A 25,953-nucleotide genomic window follows, 5' to 3' on the forward strand; every position below is an offset into this window, starting at 1 on the left:
ATGTGGGTAAAACAATGCTCAGAGAAAAAATTATAGCTATAAAGTCCTATATTAAACAGAAGAAAAGTCTCAAATCAATAACCTATTTTTCCACCTTAAGACAGTGGATGAGACAGCTGGGCGCGGTGGCTCATGCCTGTAATCCCAGCACTTTGGGAGGCCGAGGTGGGCAGATCACAAGGTCAGGAGTTCGAGACCAGCCTGGCCAACGTGGTGAAACCCCATCTCTACTAAAAATACAAAAAAAAAAAAAAAAAATTAGCTGGGCGTGGTGGTGTGCACCTGTAATCCCAGCTACTCAGGAGGCTGAGGCAGGAGAATCACTTGAATCCAGGAGGCGGAAGTTGCAGTAAGCCAAGATTGTGTCACTGTACTACAGCCTGGGCGATAGAGAGAGACTCTGTCTCAAAAAAAAAAAAGACAGTGGATGAAAAAGAGCAAACTAAATCAAAAGCAACAGAAGGAAGGAAATAATAAAGATTAGAGTGGAAATTAATGAAACAAAGTATAGAAAAACAATACAGAATCAAGGAAATCAAAAGCTCAATAAAACTTGCAAACCTTTAGCTAGATTGACCAAGAAGAGAGAAGACTCAAATTACTAAATCAAGAATGCAAGAAAGAACAGAGATATAGATCAATGGAACAGAACAGAGTCCTCAGAAATAATACCACACATCTACAGCCATCTGATCTTTGACAAACCTGACAAAAACGAGAAATGGGGAAAGGATTCCCTATTTAATAAATGGTGCTGGGAAAATTGGCTAGCTATAAGTAGAAAGCTGAAACTGGATCCTTTCCTTACTCCTTATACGAAAATTAATTCAAGATGGATTAGAGACTTAAATATTACACCTAAAACCATAAAAACCCTAGAAGAAAACCTAGGGAATACCATTCAGGACATAGGCATGGGCGAGGACTTCATGTCTAAAACACCAAAAGCAACGGCAACAGAAGCCAAAATTGACAAATCGGATCTAATTAAACTAAAGAGCTTCTACACAGCAAAAGAAACTACCATCAGAGTGAACAGGCAACCTACAGAATGGGAGAAAATTTTTGCAATCTACTCATCTGACAAAGGGCTAATATCCAGAACCTATAAAGAACTCAAACAAATTTACAAGAAAAAAACAACCCATCAAAAAGTGGGCAAAGGATATGAATAGACACTTCGCAAAAGAAGACATTCATACAGCCAACAGACACATGAAAAAATGCTCATCATCACTGGTCATCAGAGAAATGCAAATCAAAACCACAATGAGATACCATCTCACACCAGTTAGAATGGCGATCATTAAAAAAATCAGGAAACAACAGGTGCTGGAGAGGATGTGGAGAAATAGGAATACTTTTACACTGTTGGTGGGACTGTAAACTAGTTCAACCATTGTGGAAAACAGTGTGGTGATTCCTCAAGGATCTAGAACTAGAAATACCATTTGACCCAGCCATCCCATTACTGGGGATATATCCAAAGGATTATAGGTCATGCTGCTATAAAGACACATGCACACATATGTTTATTGCGGCACTATTCACAATAGCAAAGACTTGGAATCAACCCAAATGTCCATCAGTGACAGACTGGATTAAGAAAATGTGGCACATATACACCATGGAATACTATGCAGCCATAAAAAAGGATGAGTTTGTGTCCTTTGTAGGGACATGGATGCAGCTGGTAACCATCATTCTCAGCAAATATCGCAAGAACAGAAAACCAAATACCACATGTTCTCACTCATAGGTGGGAACTGAACAATGAGATCACTTGGATACAGGAAGGGGAGCATCACACACCGGGTCCTATTGTGGGGAGGGGGTAGGGGGAGGGATGGCATTGGGAGTTATACCTGATGTAAATGATGAGTTAATGGGTGCAGCACACCAACATGGCACAGGTATATATATGTAACAAACCTGCACATTGTGCACATGTACCCTAGAACTTAAAGTATAATAAAAAAAGAAAAAGAAAAAAGAATGCAAGAAAGAAACATTACTAGAGAACTAAAGGATTATAAGAGAATAATATCATATCAAATATATGCCATCAAATTAGATAACCTAGATGAAATGGATGAATTATTCCCAGAAAGACACAAACTACCAAAACTGACCCAAGAAGGAATAGAAAATCTAAACAGATTTGTAAAAAGTACATAAAGTGATTGAAACTTCACACACACACACACACACACACACACATATACACACAAACACAGCTCAAGACTAGATGGCATCACTTGTGCATTCTACCAAGCAGTTAAAGAAAAATTAAAACCAACCTTTCACAAACTGTGCTCCCCCTCCCAAAAAAGAGGGAACACCTCCCAACTCATTCTAAGAGGTCAATATTATTCTAATACCAAAATCAAAGTATCACAAGAAAATTACAAAGCAAAATCTGTTTTACAGACACAAAAATCCTCAGCAAAATACTAGCAAACCAAATCCAGTAACATAAAGAAGGGATGACACATCATAACCAAGTAGAATCTAACCCACAAATGCAAGGATGGCTTAACATCACAAAGTCAATTACTAATAGACCCTACCAACAAAATAAAGAAGAAAACACTATATGATCACTTCCACAGACTGAGAAAATGCATTTGACAAAATTCAACATCCTTGAATAAAAACATTCAACAAAGTAGGAACAGAATAAAATGTATTCAACCAAATAAAGGGCATCTATGAAAAAGCTACAGCTAATATCACACTCAATGGTAAAAGACTAAATGCTTTTCCCCCAAAGTTCAGGAATAAGACAAGGATGTTCACTCTCACCACTTCTATTCAACATTGAACTGGAGGTTCCAGCCAGGGAAATTGGGAAAGAAAAAGTAATAAAAAGTATCAGATTGGAAAGGAAAAAAGCTATGGTAATTAATAGTGTGGTATTAGCATAAGAATAGACACAGAAATAGAATACAGAGTCCAAAAATAAACCCTTGCATATATAGTCAACTGATTTTTGACAAAGGTGTCAAAACAATTCAGTAGGGAGAGAAAGGATTTTTCTTTGTTTTGTTTTGAGACAGAGTCTCGCTCTGTTATCCAGGTGGAGTGCAGTGGCACAATCTCAACTTACTGCAACTTTCGCCTCCCAGGTTCTTCTGGTGCCTCAGTCCCCTGAGTAGCTGGGATTACAGGCATTTACCACCATGCCTGGCTAATTTTTGTGTTTTTTGTAGAGACAGGGTTTTGCCATGTTGGCCAGGCTGGTCTTAAACTCTTGGCCTCAAGCCTCAACCTCCCAAAGTGTTGGGATTACATGCGTGAGTCACTATGCCCAGCCAAAAAATGTTTTTTTTTTTATTGACAAATAGTGCAGAGACAATTGGATATTCAAATGCAAAAGAATGAAGCTGGACCTTTTCCTCACACCATATATAAATATCAACTCAAAATAGATCCAAGAGTTAAATGTAAGAGTTAAAACAATAAAACTGTTAGAAGAAATTATAGGAGTAAGTCTTTGTGACTGATTTAGACAAAACTATGACATCACAACAAAAGTGATAAAAGAAGAGATAAACTGGAGTTCATCAAAATTATAACTTTTATGTGCTGCAAAAGATCCATCAAGAAAGTGAAATAACAGCCCAAAGAACAGTGAGAAAACATTCACAAATCAGGTATCTTGTAAGGGATTTAAACCTAGAAGATATAAAAAACTCATAACAACACAATAATAAAAATTTAAAAACCCAATTAAAAAATAGCCACAGTGTCTACATAGGCATTTCTCCAAAGGAGATATACAAATTACCAATAAGCACATGAAAAAATGCTCAACATTAGTCATTTGGGAAATGCTAACCAAAACCACAATGAGGTATCACTTTATATCTATTAGGAAGGCTACAATTGAAAAAGGAAAATAGGTAAGAACAAGTGTTGGCAAAGATGTAGAGAAATAGAAACCCTCACATAGTGTTGATGGGAAAGCAAAATGATACAGCAGCTTTGGAAAACAGTCTGGAAGTTGCTCAAAATGTTAAATGTAAGAGTTAGCATAGACCCACTAATTACATGCCTAGGTATACACCCAAGAGAAATGAAAAATATGTCAAACAATAATTTTATATAAAGTCTATAGCAGCATTATTCATAACAGCTAAGAAGTGGAAACAACCCAAATGTTCATTTGCTGATGATATGGGTAAATAAAATGTAACGTATACATACAATGGAATATTGTTCCGCCATAAAAAGAATGAATTGCTGAAACATGCTACAACATGGATAAACCTTGAAAATACCACGTTAAGTGAAAGAAGCCAGACTCAAAAGTCCACATTATCAGTTTCGAGTTATATGAAATGTCCCAAATAGGCAAATTTATAGAATTAGACAGTAGGCTAGCCATTGCCTAGTGCTGGGTGAAAGGGTGTAGTGATGAGAGGGAAATGAGGAGTGACTGCTACTGGGCATGAGGTTTTTTGGCAGGAAGATGATGAAAACATTGTAAAACTGATTGCAGTGATGGTTGCACAACTCTATAAACATATCAAAAATCACTGAATTGTAAACTTTAAATAGGTAAAATATATGGTATGTAAATTATATCTCAATAAAGCTATTTTTAAAATAATAGGAAAGAAGTCAGTTAGATTTCTCTCAGAAAAATAAAGGAAAGAAATCAGTTTGTTAAGAAGCAGTGTTTCCTGATACAAAATTCTAAAAGAGATTTCTGAGAAGGGGCGTTCTTTTTTTATGGGGCAATGACCAACATGAAGGCAACATCCTCAATTGCTGTTGCACTGTAAAAATGGAAGCCCTTTTAACATGGTAGTTCCTTATGGCAACTTTTGATAAAATCCAAGGATATAACATGGACAGAAATTTAGAGTGAAAGGCAGTGGGGAGGAAGGCACTAAGTCTGTGGTTCTCTGCTGCCTTCTGTTGTAACACACTTGAAGGATACCCATCAGCACCAGAGACTCACTCACTACAGCAGGATTTCTCCATGGGCCTGGAAGAGAATATACGGGGGAGAGGTGGTGGTGGTAGGAAAAGCCCCTGAAATGCAATTCTGCAAAACCTCCTTGGAGTGCAAGTTGTCAGTTATCTACACAAATTTACAGTGAGCATATTTTCCAACCCAGCAAGTCTGCATCTATAAAGTTATCTTAGTTATGCTCACACATGTGCAAATTAATTGATAAAAAACAACAAAAAAATCCAACTTCTAAAGTGAGTCAGCTCACTTTTTCATTTTTACTGCATGTAAGCTATAAAACATGTTCATTTCATTCTTGATCTTTGGCTCTACGCTGATCACTTAAAAACAATACTATGCTGAGTTTTGTATAAATGTACCTGTGTATAATACTTACTAAAAAGATAACAGTTCATTTTCCATAGCTTTTTATATATTGCTTTTAGGTAGTGAATATGACAGAGCAGGGAATCAATGGTTATAAATTTCTTTGCAGCTTTAGGAATATTTCTACATTAGATTTCTATCCTGGGGTACCTTCCAGGCACATCTGCATTGTTATTTGAGACAAAATCACCAAAGGATTTTAGTGACTCTTGGAAGATCTTTTCAATAATAATTAAAGTAGTATTAATAGTAGAATAAGAAGAAGGACGAAGAGCAGCAGCAGAGTCTGCCAGAGCCACTGCGGCCTCTGCAGCAGCAGCAATACCTACACAGTTATTAAGCTCCAGGCATTGTTTTAAGTATTTCACATATATTCATTCATTAATTCTCACAACCACCTTATCATTTTACAGATGATGAACCAGAGGCACCTGAGTGTTTAGGCAACTTTCTTGTGGTTGGTATACTGCAAAGCTGAGACACAGTCAGTTGGCTTCCAGAGTCTGGGCTCTTAATCACATAGTAATCCTGCCCTTTAAGAACACTGACATTCTACACTACATAGGTGAAAATAATACCAGAAGGAGGATGAAATAAAAAAAACTATTTAGACATGTTGCATTTTTCCTATCTAAATCAAGTTGCATAATACCAATGTTCTCCTTTCTCTCTGAAAAAAAAATACTTTTTAAAAATTTAAACCAAATCAATAAAAGAAGCAGATATCAACATATAATTTTAATGTATTAATTTCAGTTTAGCTCATGATACAGGGTTGATTAACACAGTGATATTCTAAACAGGCAGTAAATTATTTCCCTATCTCAATTATATGATCACTAAGATGTGAAAAAATTTCTAAAACCAACAAGTTTTCACTGTCATGCTATAGAAATTAAATTCTATCTTTATTACAGTATTTTGTTATTTATAAATAGTGACAGATAAATTAAGAAACCTTATATCATTGTAAAGCATAAATGCTAATCTATTAAAATTGGTAGAATCAAATGGTTAACCAAGTCTTTCGAAAGCTTATTTCTTTGCATTTCCTTCATATTTCTCTCTTTGTGCCACACTTCTATACCTAGATTGATGTTCCCACTTACACCACGTGCTCATCTATAACCTCATAGACTGTATGCTTCTTATACATGACACCCAGTACCTAGCACAGCCGCCAGCACCTAGTAGGCTCTCAATACACTTACAAAGCAGAATAATAAATTAGTGGGTTAGCAAATACAGAAACGCTAATTGCCATAATCATTACTTTAATTTCCATAATGGTATAAAAGTGACAAATATCATTAAAAGGTCAAGTTTATGGGCATATTACATTCTTATCTATTCATTTTATCTTGAACTGAGCAGTAACAAAACCACGTGCTATCCTGAAGAGTCAACTGTATTTGAAGACAACAGACCAAAGAAAATCAAGACCTCAGTTTCTTATGTCCTTATATACACTAGGGGACACTTGATCAATGATTTTAAGTTTAAAAAGCATTAGATTTCCAGGTTTAATCTGTAGCTTTTATATTTGAGATCAATTAGGCAAGAAATGTCATGAATAAAATCAAATGCAAAAGGGCTTATTTTTGTGACAAACACTGGAATTAGGAAGTAGTATGTCAGAATAATTAGGTTGCCCTTAGAGAGAGACAGACAGAGAGAAGTATTTCCTATAACTCTTGTTAGTGAGCTACTGGATATCCATAGTCACTATCAAAGAGTAGGCCTCTATAAATAGAAGCAGAGGCCGGGCGCGGTGGCTCAAGCCTGTAATCCCAGCACTTTGGGAGGCCGAGACGGGTGGATCACGAGGTCAGGAGATCGAGACCATCCTGGCTAACACGGTGAAACCCCGTCTCTATTAAGGAATACAAAAAACTAGCCGGGCGAGGTGGCGGGCGCCTGTAGTCCCAGCTACTCGGGAGGCTGAGGCCGGAGAATGGCGTAAACCCGGGAGGCGGAGCTTGCAGTGAGCTGAGATCCGGCCACTGCACTCCAGCCTGGGTGACAGAGCGAGACTCCGTCTCAAAAAAATAATAATAATAATAAAATAAAATAAATAGAAGCAGAGATCAACAGGGAGATGAATGGTAAAGTAGGAACAGAAAGGGGAAGAACCACTTAAACATGTATTTGTCCCATAGTAAATGCTTTATGTGTATTTCCTTACCAGCTAATCCTTATAACATAAAAATAAAGAAATTAATGTTCAGGGAAGTTAAGAAAACTTGAATCACACAGGTAGTAAGTGGCAGATCTTACATTCAAACCCCCCCCCCCAAAAAAAAAAAAAAAGAAAAAAAAAAAAAGGGAAGAGAAGCTAGAGAGGGAGAAAGAAGAAAAAGATGATAATGTCAGAGAAATAATTCATAACCCCATGGTTACAAGTTTGCTGGGTGTTAATAATCATTTAAAATATAATTTCTACAGGAAAATAAATTGGCTTCCAATCAATGACTTACCAAAGAACTTTGGGAACCCAAGAAATTAAGTTGGGAACTTTGTATATACATAACACTTTGGAAATTTTAAAGCACTTCTATATCTATTTTATCACTTTAAAAGTAGCTTGTTAGTGTTCTAAAGAAATTAAATAATACCCATCCACAAAAGAAAAAGATCCTGCCACGTGTCGTGATCTGTGCCTGTAGTCCCAACTACTCAGGAGGCTGAGGTAGGAGGATCACTTGAGCCCAGGAGTTTGGGGCTCCATTGAGCTATGATCGTACCACTGCACTCCAGCCTAGGTGACAGAGTGAAACCCTCTTGTCTCTTAAAAAAAATTCTGGCCGGGCGCAGTGGTTCAAGCCTGTAATCCCAGCACTTTGGGAGGCCTAGACGGGCGGATCACGAGGTCAGGAGTTCGAGACCATCCTGGCTAACACGGTGAAACCCTGTCTCTACTAAAAAATACAAAAAAACTAGCCGGGCAAGGTGGCGGGCGCCTGTAGTCCCAGCTACTCAGGAGGCTGAGGCAGGAGAATGGCGTAAACCCGGGAGGCGGAGCTTGCAGTGAGCCGAGATCGCGCCACTGCACTCCAGCCTGGGCGACAGAGCGAGACTCCGTCCCCCCAAAAAAAAAAAAATTCTGTTGTGAGATTCAAGCAAATTTTCATTAACTTGAGTATTCTGGGCGTTTGTGTATATTGGAGAGAAAGTTGTAGTTAACTAAAATTGCTTAATATTCAAGTTTACCAAGAGAATATATCTTGTTTTAACCATTAATGTTTATTAATGTTTTCAAAATATCCACCCTAAAAATTATTGTATTCACCTGCCTTAAATTATACAGTATGTAAAGTTATAATCTTTAATGAGCCGGGATCATGTAGTAGTACCTGAATGAAGATCATCACTATGAATGTCTGATGTACAGGATAAGAAAACTTAGTCGCACATATGGGATACACAAGCTGAAGTCTAGAAGTCAGTTTTTTTTTTGTTTTTTTTTTTTTTAATTTTGAGATGGAGTCTTGCTCTGTCACCCAGGCTGGAGTGCAGTGGCGCAATCTTGGTTCACTGCAACCTCCGCCTCCCAGGTTCAAGCGATTCTCCTGGACTACAGGTGCATGCCATCACACCTGGCTAATTTTTTGTAGTTTTAGTAGAGATGGGGTTTCACTGTGTTAGCCAGGATGGTCTTGATCTCCTGACCTCATGATCCGCCTGCCTCGGCCTCCCAAAGCGCTGGGATTACAGGCGTGAGCCACCACATCTGGCCCTAGAAGTCAGATTTTTAAAAGCTGATATGTTAGTATCTCTTTTTAGGACATACTGAATAAAAACATATATTAAAGTTATATAATGGCCTTTACAATGGTTTTCTAATGGTTTTAGAGTAATGCTATCATTAACTTTATATTTCTTTAGTTTTCTGAATCTCAAAAAAAAAAATTTCAATCCAAACATCAAGATTTTCAAGCAATTTTTTAATCCTTTTTTTGAGACAGGGTCTCACTCTATCACCCAGGCTAGAGTGCAGTGGTGCAATCACGGCTCACCACAACCTTAACCTCCAGGGCTCAGGTGATCCTCTGGCCTCAGCCTCCTGAGTAGCTGGGACTACAGCCATGCACCACCATGCCTGGTGGGCCGATTGCCTGAGCTCAGGAGTTCGAGACCAGGCTGGGCAACATGGTGAAACCCCGTATCTACTAAAAATACAAAAAATTAGCCAGGTGTGGTGGCGTGCACCTGTAGTCCCAGCTTCTAGGGAGGCTAGTTGGCAACTCCTGGGCTCAAGCAATCTGCCTGCCTCAGCCTCCCCAAATGCTGGGACACAGGCATGAGCCACTGCACCCAGCCTCAAGTGATTTTTAATGCAATAAATCAGTCATGTTATGATGCATAAAGATGTCTCATGAGATTACAATACTGTATCTTCACTATACCTTTTCTATGTTTAAATACGTTAGGTACACAGATACTTACCATTGTGTTACAATTGTCCACAGTACTCAGTACAGTAACATGTTCTACAAGTTTGTAGTCTAGGAGCAATTGGCTATAGGCTAGGTATGTTGTAGGCTAAAAATCACCTAATGACACAATTCTCAGAATATAGCCCTACCATTAAGCAATCAATGGCTGTACTTTTAAGGTTATTTATTTTTGCAAAGGGCTTGGAAAGGTACTCTGATTTCTTTAGACTGGTCTTACATGAATGGTTTCTAAACTTTCAAATTTGAGTAACAGTTGAAGGTATAACTAATGATCATTTTATTCTAAGACATGTCAATGTATCTTAAGATATGTCTTAGGGGGTTTAACGTATACATGTTTATAATATTTTTACAAGTTATATAGAAAATATTGATTTTCTAAAAGTATAAATTTTGTAAGAGAAAAGGAAATACTGTGAATAATGAACTTATTTTTTAAGACCACAGTGGGGAGTTCAGGCCTTGGTTCAGGATATAGCATACTGTGTCTTTTCTTTAACAATTGAATAGAAGTCACAGTTTTGTTATATAATTATTTAGTTAGGCACACATAAAGCAAAATATTATTACACTTCATTGAGATACAAACTGGCCTGAATTAGTGAAAGTCACATACTATAGAGTATTTTTAAAGATTCACTATTATATTATTTTCATGTAAAAACAGTAACCACAATTAGCTGCCCACAAAATGTTGTCAAGCAGATATCCAACTGAGGCTCCTTTAATGAATAAAGACAATTTAAGTAAATGTTGTATCTGGAATCTTAACGAAAATCCATAGAAGTGATGGTTCTTAGGGGTAGTATACAATAGTTAAGAGCAACTAAATGATTCAGTCTTCTGAGATGTTATTCGTCTTAACCAGTGAGCTGTTAACCAGATGACACAAAGCTAGGCTAGACTACTAATGAATATGCAATATTTCTTTTTTTCAGCTGGAGATAAGTATGTGGTTTCATAGTATGCAACATACCTTCTGCCTGTTCTTGCTGCCTTTTCAGAAGATCAGCAGGGAAAAGAGAAACTGACTTTCTTTAACAGTAGCCCTGCAGTATTTCTTATTCTTTTTGGTCAAGAAACAGAAATGGAGGCATGACCTGTGCTATTTCTGTTCACTCTGGTCTTAATATGAGAAAATACTATCTTCACTCAAGACCTGTCTACATTCAACACATTTATTTTGGAAAGTTCGATGCTTTTTTACTGATACTATTGTCAATCTTTTTCTTTTTTTAAAGCTCAATTTGCTTATGTAGGGTGTGGTCAATTCCACCTTCTCAATTCACTAGCCTTGTCAATTTTATCTAGAGGCTTTGCTCAAACAACATTCTTTCTAGTTGCACTAAACCCAGGCTGGATATATGGCAAAAAGCAGGATGAAGAAGGTTTTAATTTCATATCCCAGATCCAGGTTCCAGTTTTCAGCCTCAGAATCACAGAAAAAATTCCTCATGCTCATTTGTAATTTCCAAACGTAGTACATAAAAACTTTAAAAATTTTTAAAAACTTTAAAAAAATTCTAATGTTAAAATTCTTATCCTTACATAAAGTTAACTAGTCCTCTACTAAAACACATTTTACTTAACTGTATCAACAAAGCTTCTTTGTAATTATGCTAGTGAGATGGAAATAACAATCTAACCAGAGATAACTTTCCCAACTTGGGTTGATTATAAGAAAACTATTTCATGTGTCTTTCCCCCCACTTTGGAAATTCTAAAAGCAAAGCCTATATAAATAATATCAACACCTTGTCAAAAAGCTGTCCCTTTAAAGGAGGAAGAAAATGTTTCTTCATGTTTTTAAATTAGCATTAGGTATATATAGAGACCCAGAAAATAGAGTTAGGAAAGGAGCAAACTGAAAACAGCATTAACTTAGTTTTCACTTATTTGGTTAGCTTCTGCCTGCTCTTACATATCATTTACGTAAAGCTCAAATTGGAAATCTGTCCTGTGAAATATTCTTCCCTAACGGAATATTTTTTAAAAACTGAAGATGATTACTCTTATGGTACAAATTTATTAGAACTTATGCAGTAATGCTAGAAACAGCAAAAATCATAACAGTATTTTATACAGTAGGTAGTTCTTTTAGTGCAGGTACAGTATTTCATAATCTTTTTGCCATAAAGGAATTCTGACTCTAAAGTGATAGCCTTTTTGATGTAAATGCTAATAACATTTAAAATTTGAACAAGGAATGTTGCAGGAAGATGCATAATGCTTTCCCTGTGTTTATCAAACTTGTCTTCATTTCAAAGCGTCCAAGAGTGCTATGATTCAGCTCAAGTTGTAGAAGATGAAAAATAATTCTTCAAAGAATAATGAATAATGGCCCTATTAAGCCTCCAACTAAAATTGCCAATATGTATTTATTGGAAAGAAGAGAACTTTGAGATGACCAATACCTTTTGGCAAGTGGTTTACTAAAGGTATGACCAAGTATGACTGTTACTGTTAAGTCAGAATTTTTAATATATCATATAAAAGTAACTCAAAGTTTCTATAATCTTCTGCAGGAAACCTATATAGTAAGCCAAATGCAGCCCCCTAAATGATCACAAATGGTACCCATATCTATTGCGCTTTCTTCCCAGAAACTGTCCATCATCATTCAGTGAAATAGATATATTAATATACCACTAGATACTAAGAAACTCCCCAAAGACCTCCTAAGAGCATGAAACACCACCCAAATCCAACATAAACATCAGCAAAGGCATATTTATTTCTAATAGTTTAATACCAAGGAAAAAAATACCATTCCCAATCTTCTCCACTTACCCAGGAGTTTTGCGATGATATAAAGTGCTTGTCCCCAAAGAAACAGTTTTCCATCACGGCCACAGTTGCTAGGAAATCGTTTTTGACTACCGGGGTTATTTTTTTCATATTCTACAAAGTCAGCTGGCACATAATAGTACTTTGGTACTACAGGATATCCTATGGAGTTTAAAAATAAGTATTTAAAATATAACAAATCTGTATTCGTCCACTCTGATGCTACTAATAAAGATATATCCAAGACTGGGTAATTTATAAAGGAAAGAGTTTTAATGGCCTCAGAGTTCCACATGGCTGGGGAGGCCTCACAGTCATGGTGGACGGTGAAGGAAGAGCAAAGGTATGTTTTACACGGTGGCAGGCAAGAGGGCTTATGCATTTACAAAACCATCAAATCTCCTGAGACTTATTCACTACTATGAGAACAGTATGGGGGAAACTGCCCCCATGATTCAATCATCTCCACCTGGCCCCACCCTTGACACACGCGAATTACTATAATTCAAGGTGAGCTTTGGGTGGGGACACAGCCAAACCATATCAAAATTAGTGTCTTTCCCAAAAGTTCCCTTCAAGACACTGTAATGATTAGAAAGCAGGGAGGAAGACTTGTTGTGCAGGAGGTAACAGATTTGATAAGCTATAGAAAGCCGGATATTCTGGTTCCTTTCAGATATTGCCAGTGAAAATCATGGAGAAAAAAAATTGACTTTAAAACACTAATTCAACAGCAGATTGTTATGCTTTGGCTAACAATGAGTACATAATCTCCCTCAACAACATTTACTTTTAATACCTTTAAATGAATCAACAAATACACAGTATGCAAATATTTAGAGCCATAGAGGAAGCTATTTTTAATAGGATTAGTCTACAGAAGCTTCACAAATGAGATACTGTGTAATCTTAAATGAAGAATTATAACTCTGAGCCAATGCTAGAGCAAAGAAATCCCCATTTAAGCATTAAGCCCATTATCTACCATTCAATATCACTGAAGAGAAAAAGCCATCTCCTCTGTGACCATTTAAAAATGGATTGGTAGGAACTAAAATTATTATTTAAGAGTAGAATCTTTGTGGATGATAAAATGGGAAAATAATCAACAACCTATGTAGGATGCTACAGAAGACTTTTTGCAATATTAGCCCACAGTAAACTTAATTTTTCTAATGAAATTGCATAGATTTCCCTAAAATTTTGCTTCCTTACGTATCAGACAATCAACAATATTTGTGTCTAAAATCAGTAAGAAGGTCTATGATATACAGATAATACTTTGAACATCACTCTCTGAACACGATGAAACCTGAAGCGAGGTACATTAAACTGCTACACCTTAATGCATCAATGATCTAACACTAAACATTAAAAGATCTGCTTCAAAGGATTTCAAATATTACATGCATTACAAAATTTAATGCATTATTTCTCACACTGGACAAGTGATTATTTGTAGCATAAAGACAAAATTAACTTTTAAAAATTAATATTCACTTTGAAATCAATGTTTATCCATAAACATTTCACAACTTTTAACATTATAAGCATGTTAGTGAGCATATAATATGAAGTATTTACTCTGAGATATCTCTGGAAAACCCCAAAGAACATCACAAATTTCATGTGAGATAGGAATGGGGCTCAGTGCTATGATTGTCAGTACTTTTAAGCCCCAAAGACATCTAGAACATCTCATTTGGAATTCCTTTGAAAATTGGTTTTCCAGTTATATAGAAAATTCAGTTATGTTTTTTGAGGGTCCCTGCTGGTGGTTGACTGAAACCAATATACCCTTACTCCTAAGACTGGGCCTTCTGACCATTTCTAAAATATTAAATCCATCCTCAAAGGATGATGTTTTAGCACCATGGCAAATGTTCAAAATACAATGCTAAGGACCCTAGAAAAAACTCCAAAGAAGAGGCCAGAATATTCTCAGCAATTCTAGTGCCTTTAGACAAGGGCAGAACCTCTCTAGGTAGCCCTCCACGGGGGGGCACTCACTTGACTATAGCATTTTTAGTGACCTGGATAAAAACTAGTCACTTTCTATTATTGTGACACTATACAGAGTAATGGAGTTACATAGTAAATAACAGATGGAGGAACTCAGTCCACCTGACAAACTATTTTGGAATGACTATAGCCATGCCCACCTAGATTCATCTCCATCTTTGTCTTGCTTAATCTTCTTTCTGATTTCATTTCAGGGATCACTTATTTTTTCAATTTAATATAAATTATTGTGTTTTACAAAGGACTCATTTATACATTTTAAATAAACATTAAGGAAATGTTGGTAGGAAGAATTTCTTAAAAAGACAACTATACCTTCTGTGGTCTGATGAAGTACTGGAGTCAAAAGATCCTGATATTCCTGTACTTGCTTAGGATTGCCTCTAAAAACTCCTAAAATATAAAATATAAAATCCAGTAGCAGCTGAGCTTAATAAGGATCTCAAAAATTTTACCTTAGAAAAAATATATTAGCCCAGTTACAATTATTTTGGTAATTTTCTATGCAAATGGTAAAATTAAAATTGAAAAAAAGTAATGCAAATCTGTGTGATATTTTTCCAAGAAACTGGTTTTAGAAAGTCACGTTAGCATTTAGAATTGAAAACTGAATTTTAATTGAATTTTCCCTATTCCTAAGTATAAATGTTACATACACTCACATTATCAAGGATTACAGTATTAATGATTTCTACTAATAAAAATGTTTCTATGTAAATATGAATAATATATATGGTATCATTTTTTAAATGCTTCCAAGTTTTTTTTAATTGTTTAAATGATTTAGCATTCACTCAGAAAGCAAAAGAGTCACATATACAAATGCAGGGCAATTAACATCACTGAAGTGCAGTCTATTTTTCTAGCTGAAAAGAGTCATATTTCATTTCTGCTCTTCTTTAAACCACTTAAATCCTATAGCTTAAATTTCAGGAAAAAGCTTACTTACCATCAATCATCATATAAAGGAAAAATATGGGAAATTCACATTCAATGCCATCAAATAGCTAAAACAGAAAATAAAACATTATATTTTTCACTAACAATTAAATTATTATTATTATTTTGAGACAAGATCTCACTCTGTGGCCCAGGCTGGAGTGCAGTGGCACAATCATGGCTCTCTGCAGCCTTGTCCTACTGGGCTCAAGGGATCCTTTTTCCTGCCTCAGCCTCCCAAGTGGCTGGGACTGTAGACACACACCACTGTATCTGCCTATCTCTCTCTGTCTCTCTCTCTCTCTTTCTTTTTTCTCAGAGATGTGGTCTCCTCCCTGTGTTGCCCAGGCTGGTCAAACTCCTGGTCTCAAGAGATCCTCTTATCTTGGTCTCCGAAAGTGCTGGGGTTACAGGCATTACAGGCATGAGCTACTGTGCCCAGCCACTAACAATTAAATTAGAAGAACTATAGTTAGGTGATATGTCAAAGATTTGCTTATAGCAATAAAATTGAACTGATTTTCTAAGCAGTTTCCTTGTTCTTTTTTTAAAGAAAAATTTCCTCAGGTCTTATTATTCAAAAGCTCACTCATTCAGTTCATCAAACTGCAGTCCTTCAATAAATATTTACTGAATACTTACTAATGCCTGGAACCAAAAAGACAGAGAACTTCCCTCAGAGGCTCACAGTCTAATAGGGAGGCCAGCATGTAAATAAACAACTACTATGCAGTAGGAAATATCTACACATAGTATGTCAGGCTCATAGGGAGTGGAACACCTGAGTCTGCCTTGGAATCAGGGAATGTTTATAGGAAAGGAGATGTTTCAGCTAACGCTAGATGGACTTCGAGATGAGCTAAAGTAACTCAAGGCAAAGGAAATAATAGTTACAAACCACAGATGCATAGAAGCACAAAGTATGTTAAAGAATCTACCAGCAATTCAGTATTTCTGGAATAAGCAAGGACGAAGTAGTGAAAACTGAAACCCAACAGATGGGCCAGGCCAGCCAGATCAGGAAGGGCCTTGCAGGTCATGCTAAGTGGCTAAGACTTTGGTCTGGAAATAAAAGAGAACCACAGGTGAATACTCAGCAGGATCAGATTTACTCATTATATTTACTTGCTAGACTGAGCAGCTGGTAATACTGAAGAGAGTTGTAGGGCAAGAAATAGGACCAGCTGGAATTCTGCTGGAGCAAAATCCAAAGAGAAAAGATGACAACCTAAACTGAGGTTTCTTAACTTCAGCACTACTGACATTGTGGCCAAATAATTCTTTGTTGTTGGGCTGCCCTATGTGGTACAGGAATGTTTAGTAGCATCCCTAGTATCTACCTTCCAGATGTCAGTAGTACCTACCATATTGTGACAACCCAAAATGTCTGCAGACATTGTCAAAAGTCTCCTGGGGGGCAAAATCACCCCACATCCTAAACCAGGGAGTAATAGAGAGGAAGAAACAGAATTTTAGGATTTTTAGGAGGCTAAATCTGCCAGCCTTGGTGATTGACAAAGGTAGATGGGTTAAAGGAAGTGCCTAGAATGACTCTCAGGTATAGGGCCTGGGCACAGGAGTGGAAGCTGAATACAAGCAGACTGTAAGACACCTAAGTGAGGATGTCCACCAGGCAGCTGCGTACAGAGGGTGGGCACTTGAGGAGAGGTATGAGTTAGGGATGGAGATCTGTGGTTAACAGCTATAGCTGAAGCTGAGAGTTCACAGCCAGAATGAAGAGAGGCTAGGGCTGTGCATGGACCCTAGGAGAAGTGCAATGTTTAAGAGGGGGCAGAAGAAGAGGAACCTACAAAGTAGAATAAGAAGTAAGTGAGAGAAGTGGAGAATAAAGAATAGGGTCACAGCCAATAGAGAATATTCCAACAAAGAAGACTCAGCAAAGACACTCAAATGCCAAGAAGTTCTGTGAAATGAAATCAGAAAAGCATCCACTCCGACTCAGTAATGTAAGCGTATTGAAGCCAGCAGAGCTACTGGGGAGTGCTGGGAAGTAAGCCAGTTTGTAGGGGGAAAGAGTAAGGGGGATGTAAACAAGGAGACACCAAGTAGAGGCCATGCTTTTCAGATGTGTGGCACAAAGAGAAAGAGGATGGAGGTGGACAGGGAAAGGGTTGAGGAAGGGTTTTGTTTGGTTTCTTAATGATAAACATCAATATGCTTAATGAGGAAAAAAGCTAATTTAAGTTGGGGAACCAAGACAGAGAAGGTAGAAATGGGGAAGATGAGGAGAAAAAAGAAAGAGAAATAGATATCCTTCTATCACAGAAGAAAACAAGTGAGGGTGTCAAGAAAGTAAAAGAGAATAGGATGGGGTATACACAGGATGGGTTAGCCTTAGAAAGAACAGAGAGCTCCTTCTGTGAGGCAAGAGAGACAGAAGGAAGTATGGATGAAGGAAAGACACAGTGGAGGAGGCCATGCAGAAATGAAAGGCTATCAAGTAGAAAACAAAAAGGAAAGTCTGCAAACTTGAGTACAAATAGGAAAAAGCTGGAAAAGCTTTCATGGGGAGTTCCTGGCAGAGTCAGATAGCAGGACTGACAAGAACTGACAGCAATGATGAGGGTGAACCAAGACAGATCTCCTGTCTGTGGGGCAGCTCCTACCCACAGTGCTGTGGCTTTCCTTGGTGGTGCTCAGCAGAAGGTGCAGAAAACTTGCTGGACAGATCCAAAGTTGGAAGTGTGCAAGGTGGTAGTTAGTTGCAGGTGGTCCAATTCAAATGTAAGTGCTGTAAATATTGGCACAGAAAATGTATTAAATAGGAAAGAAACATTTGAAGATGTTTAAGAGATAAATGGATCTTTTGGTCCAACCTAACAGATTGTAACACTGCCAGCACTGCTGAAAATTTCAAAAGTGCACACAATAAAATGGTTTCCAAGTGATAGTCAACTGTGAAATTAAATAAAATAAAGCTGGGTGTGGTGGTGTATGCCTGTACTCCCAGCTACTTGGGAGGCTGAGGCAGGAAAATCACTTGAGCCCTGGAGTTCCAGTACAGCCTGGGCAACCTAGTGGGATCTGGTCTCTATTTAAGAAAAAAAAAAAAGGAAGTTAAATAAAATGATAAATAGCTTGTCTAGTTTTTCTGTAAAAGTGTATGTCAAATTTTAAAACAGTACGTTAATTGCCAAACAACTTAAAAGGTATAATGTTGCCTATACATTTTCTATATACAGATTCCTAGGGACCTTACCTACCTTCAGTGAGTGAGCCAATTATGCCCATGCATACAAAATATCTTTCAGCCGGGCACAGTGGTTCACGCCTGTAATCCCAGCACTTTGGGAGGCCGAGGAGGGCAGATCATTTTAGGTCAGAAGTTTAAGATCAGCCTGGCCAACATGGTGAAACCCCATCTCTATGAAAAATACAAAATAATTAGCTGGGCATTGTGGCATGTGCCTGTAATCCCAGCTACTCAGGAGGCTGAGGCAGGAGAACTGCTTGAACCCGGGAGGTGGCGGTTTCAGTGAGCTGAGATCATGCTACTGCTCTCCAGCCTGGGCAACAGAGCAAGACTCCATCTCAAAAGGAAAGAAACAAAAATACAAAATACCTTTCAATACACTACGTTAAAGCAAAGTCCTCAGCAATGTGCATGACTTCTTACTTTTTTGGGGTGCTATTTTCTAGATGGCTTAAAAGCAGCTAGTATAAAACTAGATACAGTGGTATGTGTGTTTTGAAATACAAAATATTTTAAAACTAAATATTCAGAGGACTATATTTTAAAAGAAAGTGTCTAAATGAAACAGATAAAGGAAGATGGAATGGCCTATCAGTTTTAATAAAAGAATTTGCTTAAAAGATTGAAAGGAATATTGCAAACAGATATTTAATATTGTAGAAGACAAATAGTATGGATCAGGCAAGCAGAGGACTGAAAACGCAATAGAAAAATTATTCACCCAATAGATCAACATGGCCCATTATCAGTAAATACCTCACTGGTAATAAGAGCTAGCACTTACTGAGCATTTACCATGTGCCAAGCACTATTCTAAGCACTTTTATGTAAGTTGTTTAATCGTCATAAGAACCTCACGATATAGGTACTATTATTATTTTACCCCAGTGAAAAAAATTAAACACAGAGACAGGTTAATTAACTGGCCCAGGGCCACATAGCTAGTAAGCAGCAGAGCCAGAATTCAAACCCAATGGTCAGTCTCCTGAATCTGTGCTTTTGATTGCTCTGATATGCGATTACCATGGAATATTTCTTAATACCTTAATTTCAGCTGGCTTGTAGTAGCATCTGTTGGGATCTTCCAGTGATGTTCTATACCCATCTCTCAAGAAACGTTTAAATCCATATTTTCCTTTTAATTTTCTAACCACTTTATCAAGTGTCTGGCTAAACAGAACTTCATCATCCAGGGCAAATGCAGGATAACTGATACAGGGGAGCAGGGCGGCATCTGTGTTCTGGAGGCAACGAGAAAGAGAGACTGTGAGTGTCCACAGCGATGTGATCAACACAGCCCAAGGAGAATAATAGAGATGAAAAGCCAGTGAGGTTATGCAGTCAAAAGTGAGCACGCTCTACTCCCAGGATCGGACAGCTGTTTCTATGGCATGTTCCAGGAAACCTTACAGAAGAGATAAAACTTCATTTGTTGATAGTATTTTCAAGGTTCAATGGGCTCAAACGTCAAAATATTAATTAAAATGGTGCGCAAAAATTTAATAGTTGTCACAACTTAGTCTGTCACAACAATTTGCTTACAATAATGAAAAAGAGGAAACAACCGAAATATCCAACAATTAGTTGAGTAAATTAGCAACTATTAAAATTTATATTGTAGAAATCCGTTTACTGGTATGGGACAATATCCACTCACAGAGCTAGGTTATCAATCAATATAAAAAGTACTCTTATAGCTTTGTAAAATACAAATATTATATATGTCTAAAAATAAGTGAAAACATATATACCAAAATGTTGTCAAGATTGTATCACAGTGGTGGCATGAGTGGGTATTATATTATTTGCTTATTTGGGGAGCTTTTTTTAAAAATGATAATCTTACATTACTTATACAAAACGGTTTTGAATAACTAAATTATTCCATTTTGGGTGTTTTCTAAATAACAGAACCACAGACAGTCCCTAGAAAATTCTGCTATCAGGTAGGATAAGCATACAAAAGTTCATCAGGCAAGGGGAAAAAGTGTATTGAATGAGAGAAAAGAAATAAGGAATGGAAGGTTATTTTATCCAAAAGATAAATACATTATGAAAAATATTTTTCTAATATACCTTGGCAAAAAAATAATTCATCTTGGCCTAATGTTGTTACTCCCCCAAAAGAAAAGTCTATTTTTGTAGTCTCCTGCAAGAGATTCAAAGGCCAAAGCAGCCCTGTCCACAACTCGCGTCCATTTCCTAAGACCTCCCCAGGCCAGAGGAGTAAGGGGCAATATCTATCACGTCTTCTTATCCCTTTCGGACGACCACTAACATTTTAGAGTACTTTATTGGAAATTAAGGTAAAACTACATAGAAATAATAAACAATAGTTCATGATCTTTATTCAATGTCTCACATGTGATCTTGATTCTCTGGGTAACAGCGAGCACAAAGTTTGCCTGTTGCGATTGTGAGCATCGAGATCCACAAATATAACTGACCACGAACAGCCCTGGAAAGAGAAAAAGAAAAACATTTCCTAAATTAAGAAAAAAAGACTTGGAGAACATTTGGCATTTTGACTGTGAAAACTTCACAAAAATACTGACATTGACTGCATTGAGTGTGGAGTTCCAGAAGATTTAAATTTTGTGTGTACTTTGAATATTTCTCAAATTTCCTGTAATAAATATTAACTTTATAATCATAAAAATGTTATTTTATGTTTTCCCTAGTTTTCCTTGACTTTCTTATAAATCCAAATGTACTGATTACAAGATAGCCACTATATTAGTGACATTTATTTTAATGAAAATACAATTAGTTTAGCTAACATGACAAAGAATGAGAATGCAGATTCATAAAATCTGAGTTATACATTCCTCATAAAGAATATTGACTATAAGATCAAACTAAACAAATTTAGATATAATCTAGATGAATGTAAAAGAATACTGTATTAAAATATGAAGACAGGAGAATCTCAAATAACAATAAAGCAACTAATCTGAACTAATATTCACTGCATCAAGCACTATGCTTTATGTGTCACCTGGATTGTCTCATTTAATATACTGAAAAGGACATTAAACCTTACTTTAACAGAGCAAAGGTTCAAAACCAAGTCTCTAACACAGAGGCCCATTCTTTAAACACTAGATTATACAATTCTCCCATATATATATATATATTTCAGACAATTCTCCCATATATATATATATGCACACACACACATATATATATATTTCAAGTAAGAAAAAAAAGCTTGAATAAAACGAATAGGTGTAACAAAATGTTAATCTATCTGCTAATCAGGTTAAAACTACTGCATTCCATATTCAACAGCTTTATTGGGGAGTTAAATATTTGAAATCACATAGAACGGGATGGGAATAAGGAGAATACTCAGAAAAATACATGGGGAAAGGGAGAAGAGGATTATAAATTTCATGTTACTTTAATACTATTTTCCGAATCTCATCCCAATTCTCACCAACTTCACAGATGCATTCACACTGAAACAAAAATATCTCCAACCAATCACCTAGACTGAACTTCAAAATCTAGCAGCACCAGACCCCATATCCAGATGTCAGATTCACTAGAGGCATTTGTTTCCTAGTAGCCCATGTTTTATGAGCTAATGAAAATTAGCTCATAAAATAGAATGATTTCTCATTCAGAATATCATTTTAAAACCTTTTTAAAATCTGACAAGTAAATTAATAAATGAACAGTGATTCGGTGAGGCTGTCTCTCAACCACCATATGAATGGTAAACTGTCCTTTCTATTACTCCGGAGTTCCAACCTCCCATCTCTACTGGTTCATGCAGCAGCTGCCACTGGCAAGGTATTGTGCACTCTGCTTTAAGGAAAACAAACAAGATCAAATTTGACCTGTGCTCTCAAGGAGCTGACCCAGGCGACAGTCCTGAACAAGATTATTAAGAAAACAAAAAGGCAGCACATCGCAACACATTACTTACTTTCATCAAAGTTAGTGGTTTAAGGGGGAGAAGAAGATTATAAAACAAGTCCCCAGGGAAGTTGGGGCACTTCATAGAGAAGGTGAGGACCATAGCTAGGCTCTGAATTTTGGTGAAATGGGAGCAAGTAGGGTAGTTACAACAAAAGAGCAGAGAAATAAATGGACATAATATGTTAGGAGCCTATGAATACACAAAAAATAAGAGCTATAATTTATCTTTAGGCCAAGAATTAATAAAGTCAATTGCATACCAAACTATCGGCCCGGAATTAAATTTTCAAAAGATACAATCTAAGTAGGATAATTTATAAATAATGAAGTGAAATGGCAAATTTGGCAATTCTCTACGTTACTTGATTAATGTAAACAGCCAACTTCTATTTTCTGGCCACAAATAAGTGGCTTATTTGTCTAAATTCATCAAAGTATTTATTCAGCTCTCAATTTTTCTCTGCCAACCTAAGAAATATGCCCAAAGGGAAAAATAATCTCATAATGTTGCCATATTTTAACACCGAGATCAAAGGGTGATTAACTATATTGTTTGGTTGTCTTCTCACAAAAATATTCCATGCTTTAGGCATTACAGTCCAGATTTCCAGGAGGGTAAAATCACCCAAGGTCATGGGCAGCTATTCCCAATCCAGAAGCAAGTCTTTTTAAAAGTCGTCAAGGAGAACCCACACATGGAATTAATTATCACCTACTTTAAATCATCAGACACATTAATTTAAGGCCTGGAAATTTCAAAGGAAGCTAGATGTCTGAACTGCTTTGAACACTTTACATAACATGAGCAATCTCTCTAGTCATTACCTTTTAGATTCTAGCCTCGGCTCATTTGTCAGTATCTTGATTTCCCCAATTAAGGACAGGAATATGAAAGGATGTTTTACATGTATATGTCACTTCAGAGTATCTGATTAACTTTGGATATTTTATTTTCATCTTCCATTTCCTGAAATCATTATAATTCTGCCATAATATCCTGACTCCACCTAAAGAGCTTATTTTAAGACTGACAGCTCAAACTTTACTCCCTAATCAAGTTTCTATAATTGTCTTAGTTCTAGTAAATGCACTAGGACTGGAAGATGATTCTGAAACCTGACCACTGTCATGGGGACTTGAGTTCCAGTGGTGGAGAAGGGCTGCACTGTACTTCCCTTAATCCCATGACCAGAACAACCACTTTTGAGACAGTCTCTAAGGCGAAGGGTACCAACTGTAAACATAAGACTTTGCTGATCTCACTGGTCTCAATTCAAAAGAAAACAATTTAAAGACTGTCTAATCTTTCTTTTCTTCATTAATCACTTCTCGGAGCCTGAGCTAAGGGACTTGCTACCCTTATCTAGAATCAAAAAATAAAACAAGGTACAACTGGTCATTGGATCTACCTACTGTACATGATCTTCACATTCTTATTCTGGAACAAAACCACACCACAAAACTATGGTCAGGAGATTTTCTCCCCTAGTTCAGTTATGAGGCTGCCACTGAGCTCTGTAGCAGATCCTGGAGAAATGTATTCTTCCAGAAGGGGTATTTACTGATGGGAATTTCCCTTCTGCACCAAGGCTATGGTGGCAATAGATGTGTAAATAGCCAGCTTTTGCTTACTGACCCAACAGCTCTTTCCAGCAGCCCTACTCACAACCCAAGCTTCTTTGTCCTCACGCACATACTGTAAAAGGAATTCTCAAACTACAGAGAAAGATAAATTTGAACATTAATTTTCAGGGTCTCAAAAGAGCAGAGCTGAGACTTGAACCCAGGAAACACAAAACTGTTGCTTACTATGACTATGATATTTGATGAAAACAAATTCTGATAGACTAAAATATTACTGTTTAAATATTATCAGACATTATTTAAATAATATTTAAATATATTTGTCAGGAAATTTATACAGAATATATTTGAGATCACGATGAAATATGTGATTCCCATACTGAGGATTATATATGTTTCTAAATGTAGCTCTGCCCCAAATTAGCCTTTATTGTAAACAAATCATTAAGGAAACTAGGCCATTTTATCACATTTTATTCTTAGTGTCCCAAAGAAAAATAAATTTGGAAAATAGTTTCAGAATGAAGATTTAAAGCGTTTTTTTTTTCCCCTTGAATATAAGGAAAGTTGTTATTGGGAAAAAAGGAGGAAGTATAGGAACGCATAATAACCACAACCAAAGCGAAAAACTTTTCCACCCAACAACTGCCCGTAAAAATAAAATTAATCTTTATTTTATCTCACATGCTGAAGCCAGGGGCAAAAGGAAAGCCTTTCGCACTATTTGTGAAATGGATACCTCTTTCAGAAGCTCAATAATTATTAAGCAAAAAACAGCTTAAGAGTTTTCAAAGAAAAGGCATAGCTCCCAGTTCTAAAAGTAGAAAGTGTCCAACAGCTGAAATTTCCCATGCCAACAAGTTGATCTTCTATTAACAGATTCATTATGGAGTGGCATTGGTTTAATTCCTGGTTTTGCCCCTGTGTGGTGTGATCTGAGAAACACTACCTCAATCTTCTGATCATTCATTTTGAGAGAGGGGCTCTACCATCTCCAAAGATCTATGACTCTCGAGTTGCCACCAAGAGGGAATGTACTTTTTGAAAGTTCTAAATTAATTTAGTTAAAGATACACAATCAGGTCTTCCAAAACCTTATACCAATGGGCCTTTAGAAATAACTGTGAATATCAATATGATCTGAAATTCCCCAAGTCTTGAGGTGGTTTCTATGGATTTTCATTTGAATAAAGCATTTTTTAATCTCAATTCTTTTCCCAGCAACTGACTTTTAATTTGATCATAGCTCTTTTAAGTATATACAATGACATTATAAAATGATTAAACACTAAAAAGATAACATACACTTTTAAATGTGCTACTGTTTAGCAGGCACATTATTAATTTAGCTGGTGTAGAGGTGGGAATAGTAACATTTTCAATGTCATATTTCTGCAATTCTCCACATCAGAAAAAGAGATGAAAGGGAATTTGTAAAAGTAGGACACTGACACTATCTTATAAAAATGGAAGATGAAGGGACTTTACTGGCAACATGTGATATTCTTGTGGCTAAACAAATAAGACATGGCCCGTCGTGGTGGCTCACGGCTGTAATCCGAGCACTCTGGGAGGCCAAGGTGGGCGGATCACCTGAGGTAAGGAGTTCAAGACCAGCCTGACCAACATGGGGAAACCCCACCTCTACTAAAAATCCAAAAATTAGTGTGGTG

The 25,953-nt window shown here is 36.8% G+C and overlaps 1 protein-coding gene across 5 annotated transcripts in view; it reads right to left on the bottom strand.

The window, feature by feature from the left end:
- PHKB (phosphorylase kinase regulatory subunit beta) overlaps window positions 1-25,953 on the bottom strand; it is a 228,643-nt gene that overhangs the window by 82,133 nt on the left and 120,557 nt on the right. For all 5 annotated transcript variants that reach the window (XM_021932350.2, XM_009196373.4, XM_021932349.2 and 2 more), the window contains 5 exons: window positions 21,132-21,227; window positions 19,813-20,010; window positions 15,566-15,623; window positions 14,932-15,009; window positions 12,598-12,756 (listed from right to left, as the gene is read on the bottom strand). In XM_021932350.2, coding sequence (XP_021788042.2) covers window positions 12,598-12,756; window positions 14,932-15,009; window positions 15,566-15,623; window positions 19,813-20,010; window positions 21,132-21,227 — 589 coding nt within the window. The remainder of the gene's footprint in view (window positions 1-12,597; window positions 12,757-14,931; window positions 15,010-15,565; window positions 15,624-19,812; window positions 20,011-21,131; window positions 21,228-25,953) is intronic.

The sequence above is a fragment of the Papio anubis genome, chromosome 18 (genome assembly GCF_008728515.1).
Source record: "Papio anubis isolate 15944 chromosome 18, Panubis1.0, whole genome shotgun sequence".
In the NCBI taxonomy this organism is placed as follows: Eukaryota; Metazoa; Chordata; class Mammalia; order Primates; family Cercopithecidae; genus Papio; species Papio anubis.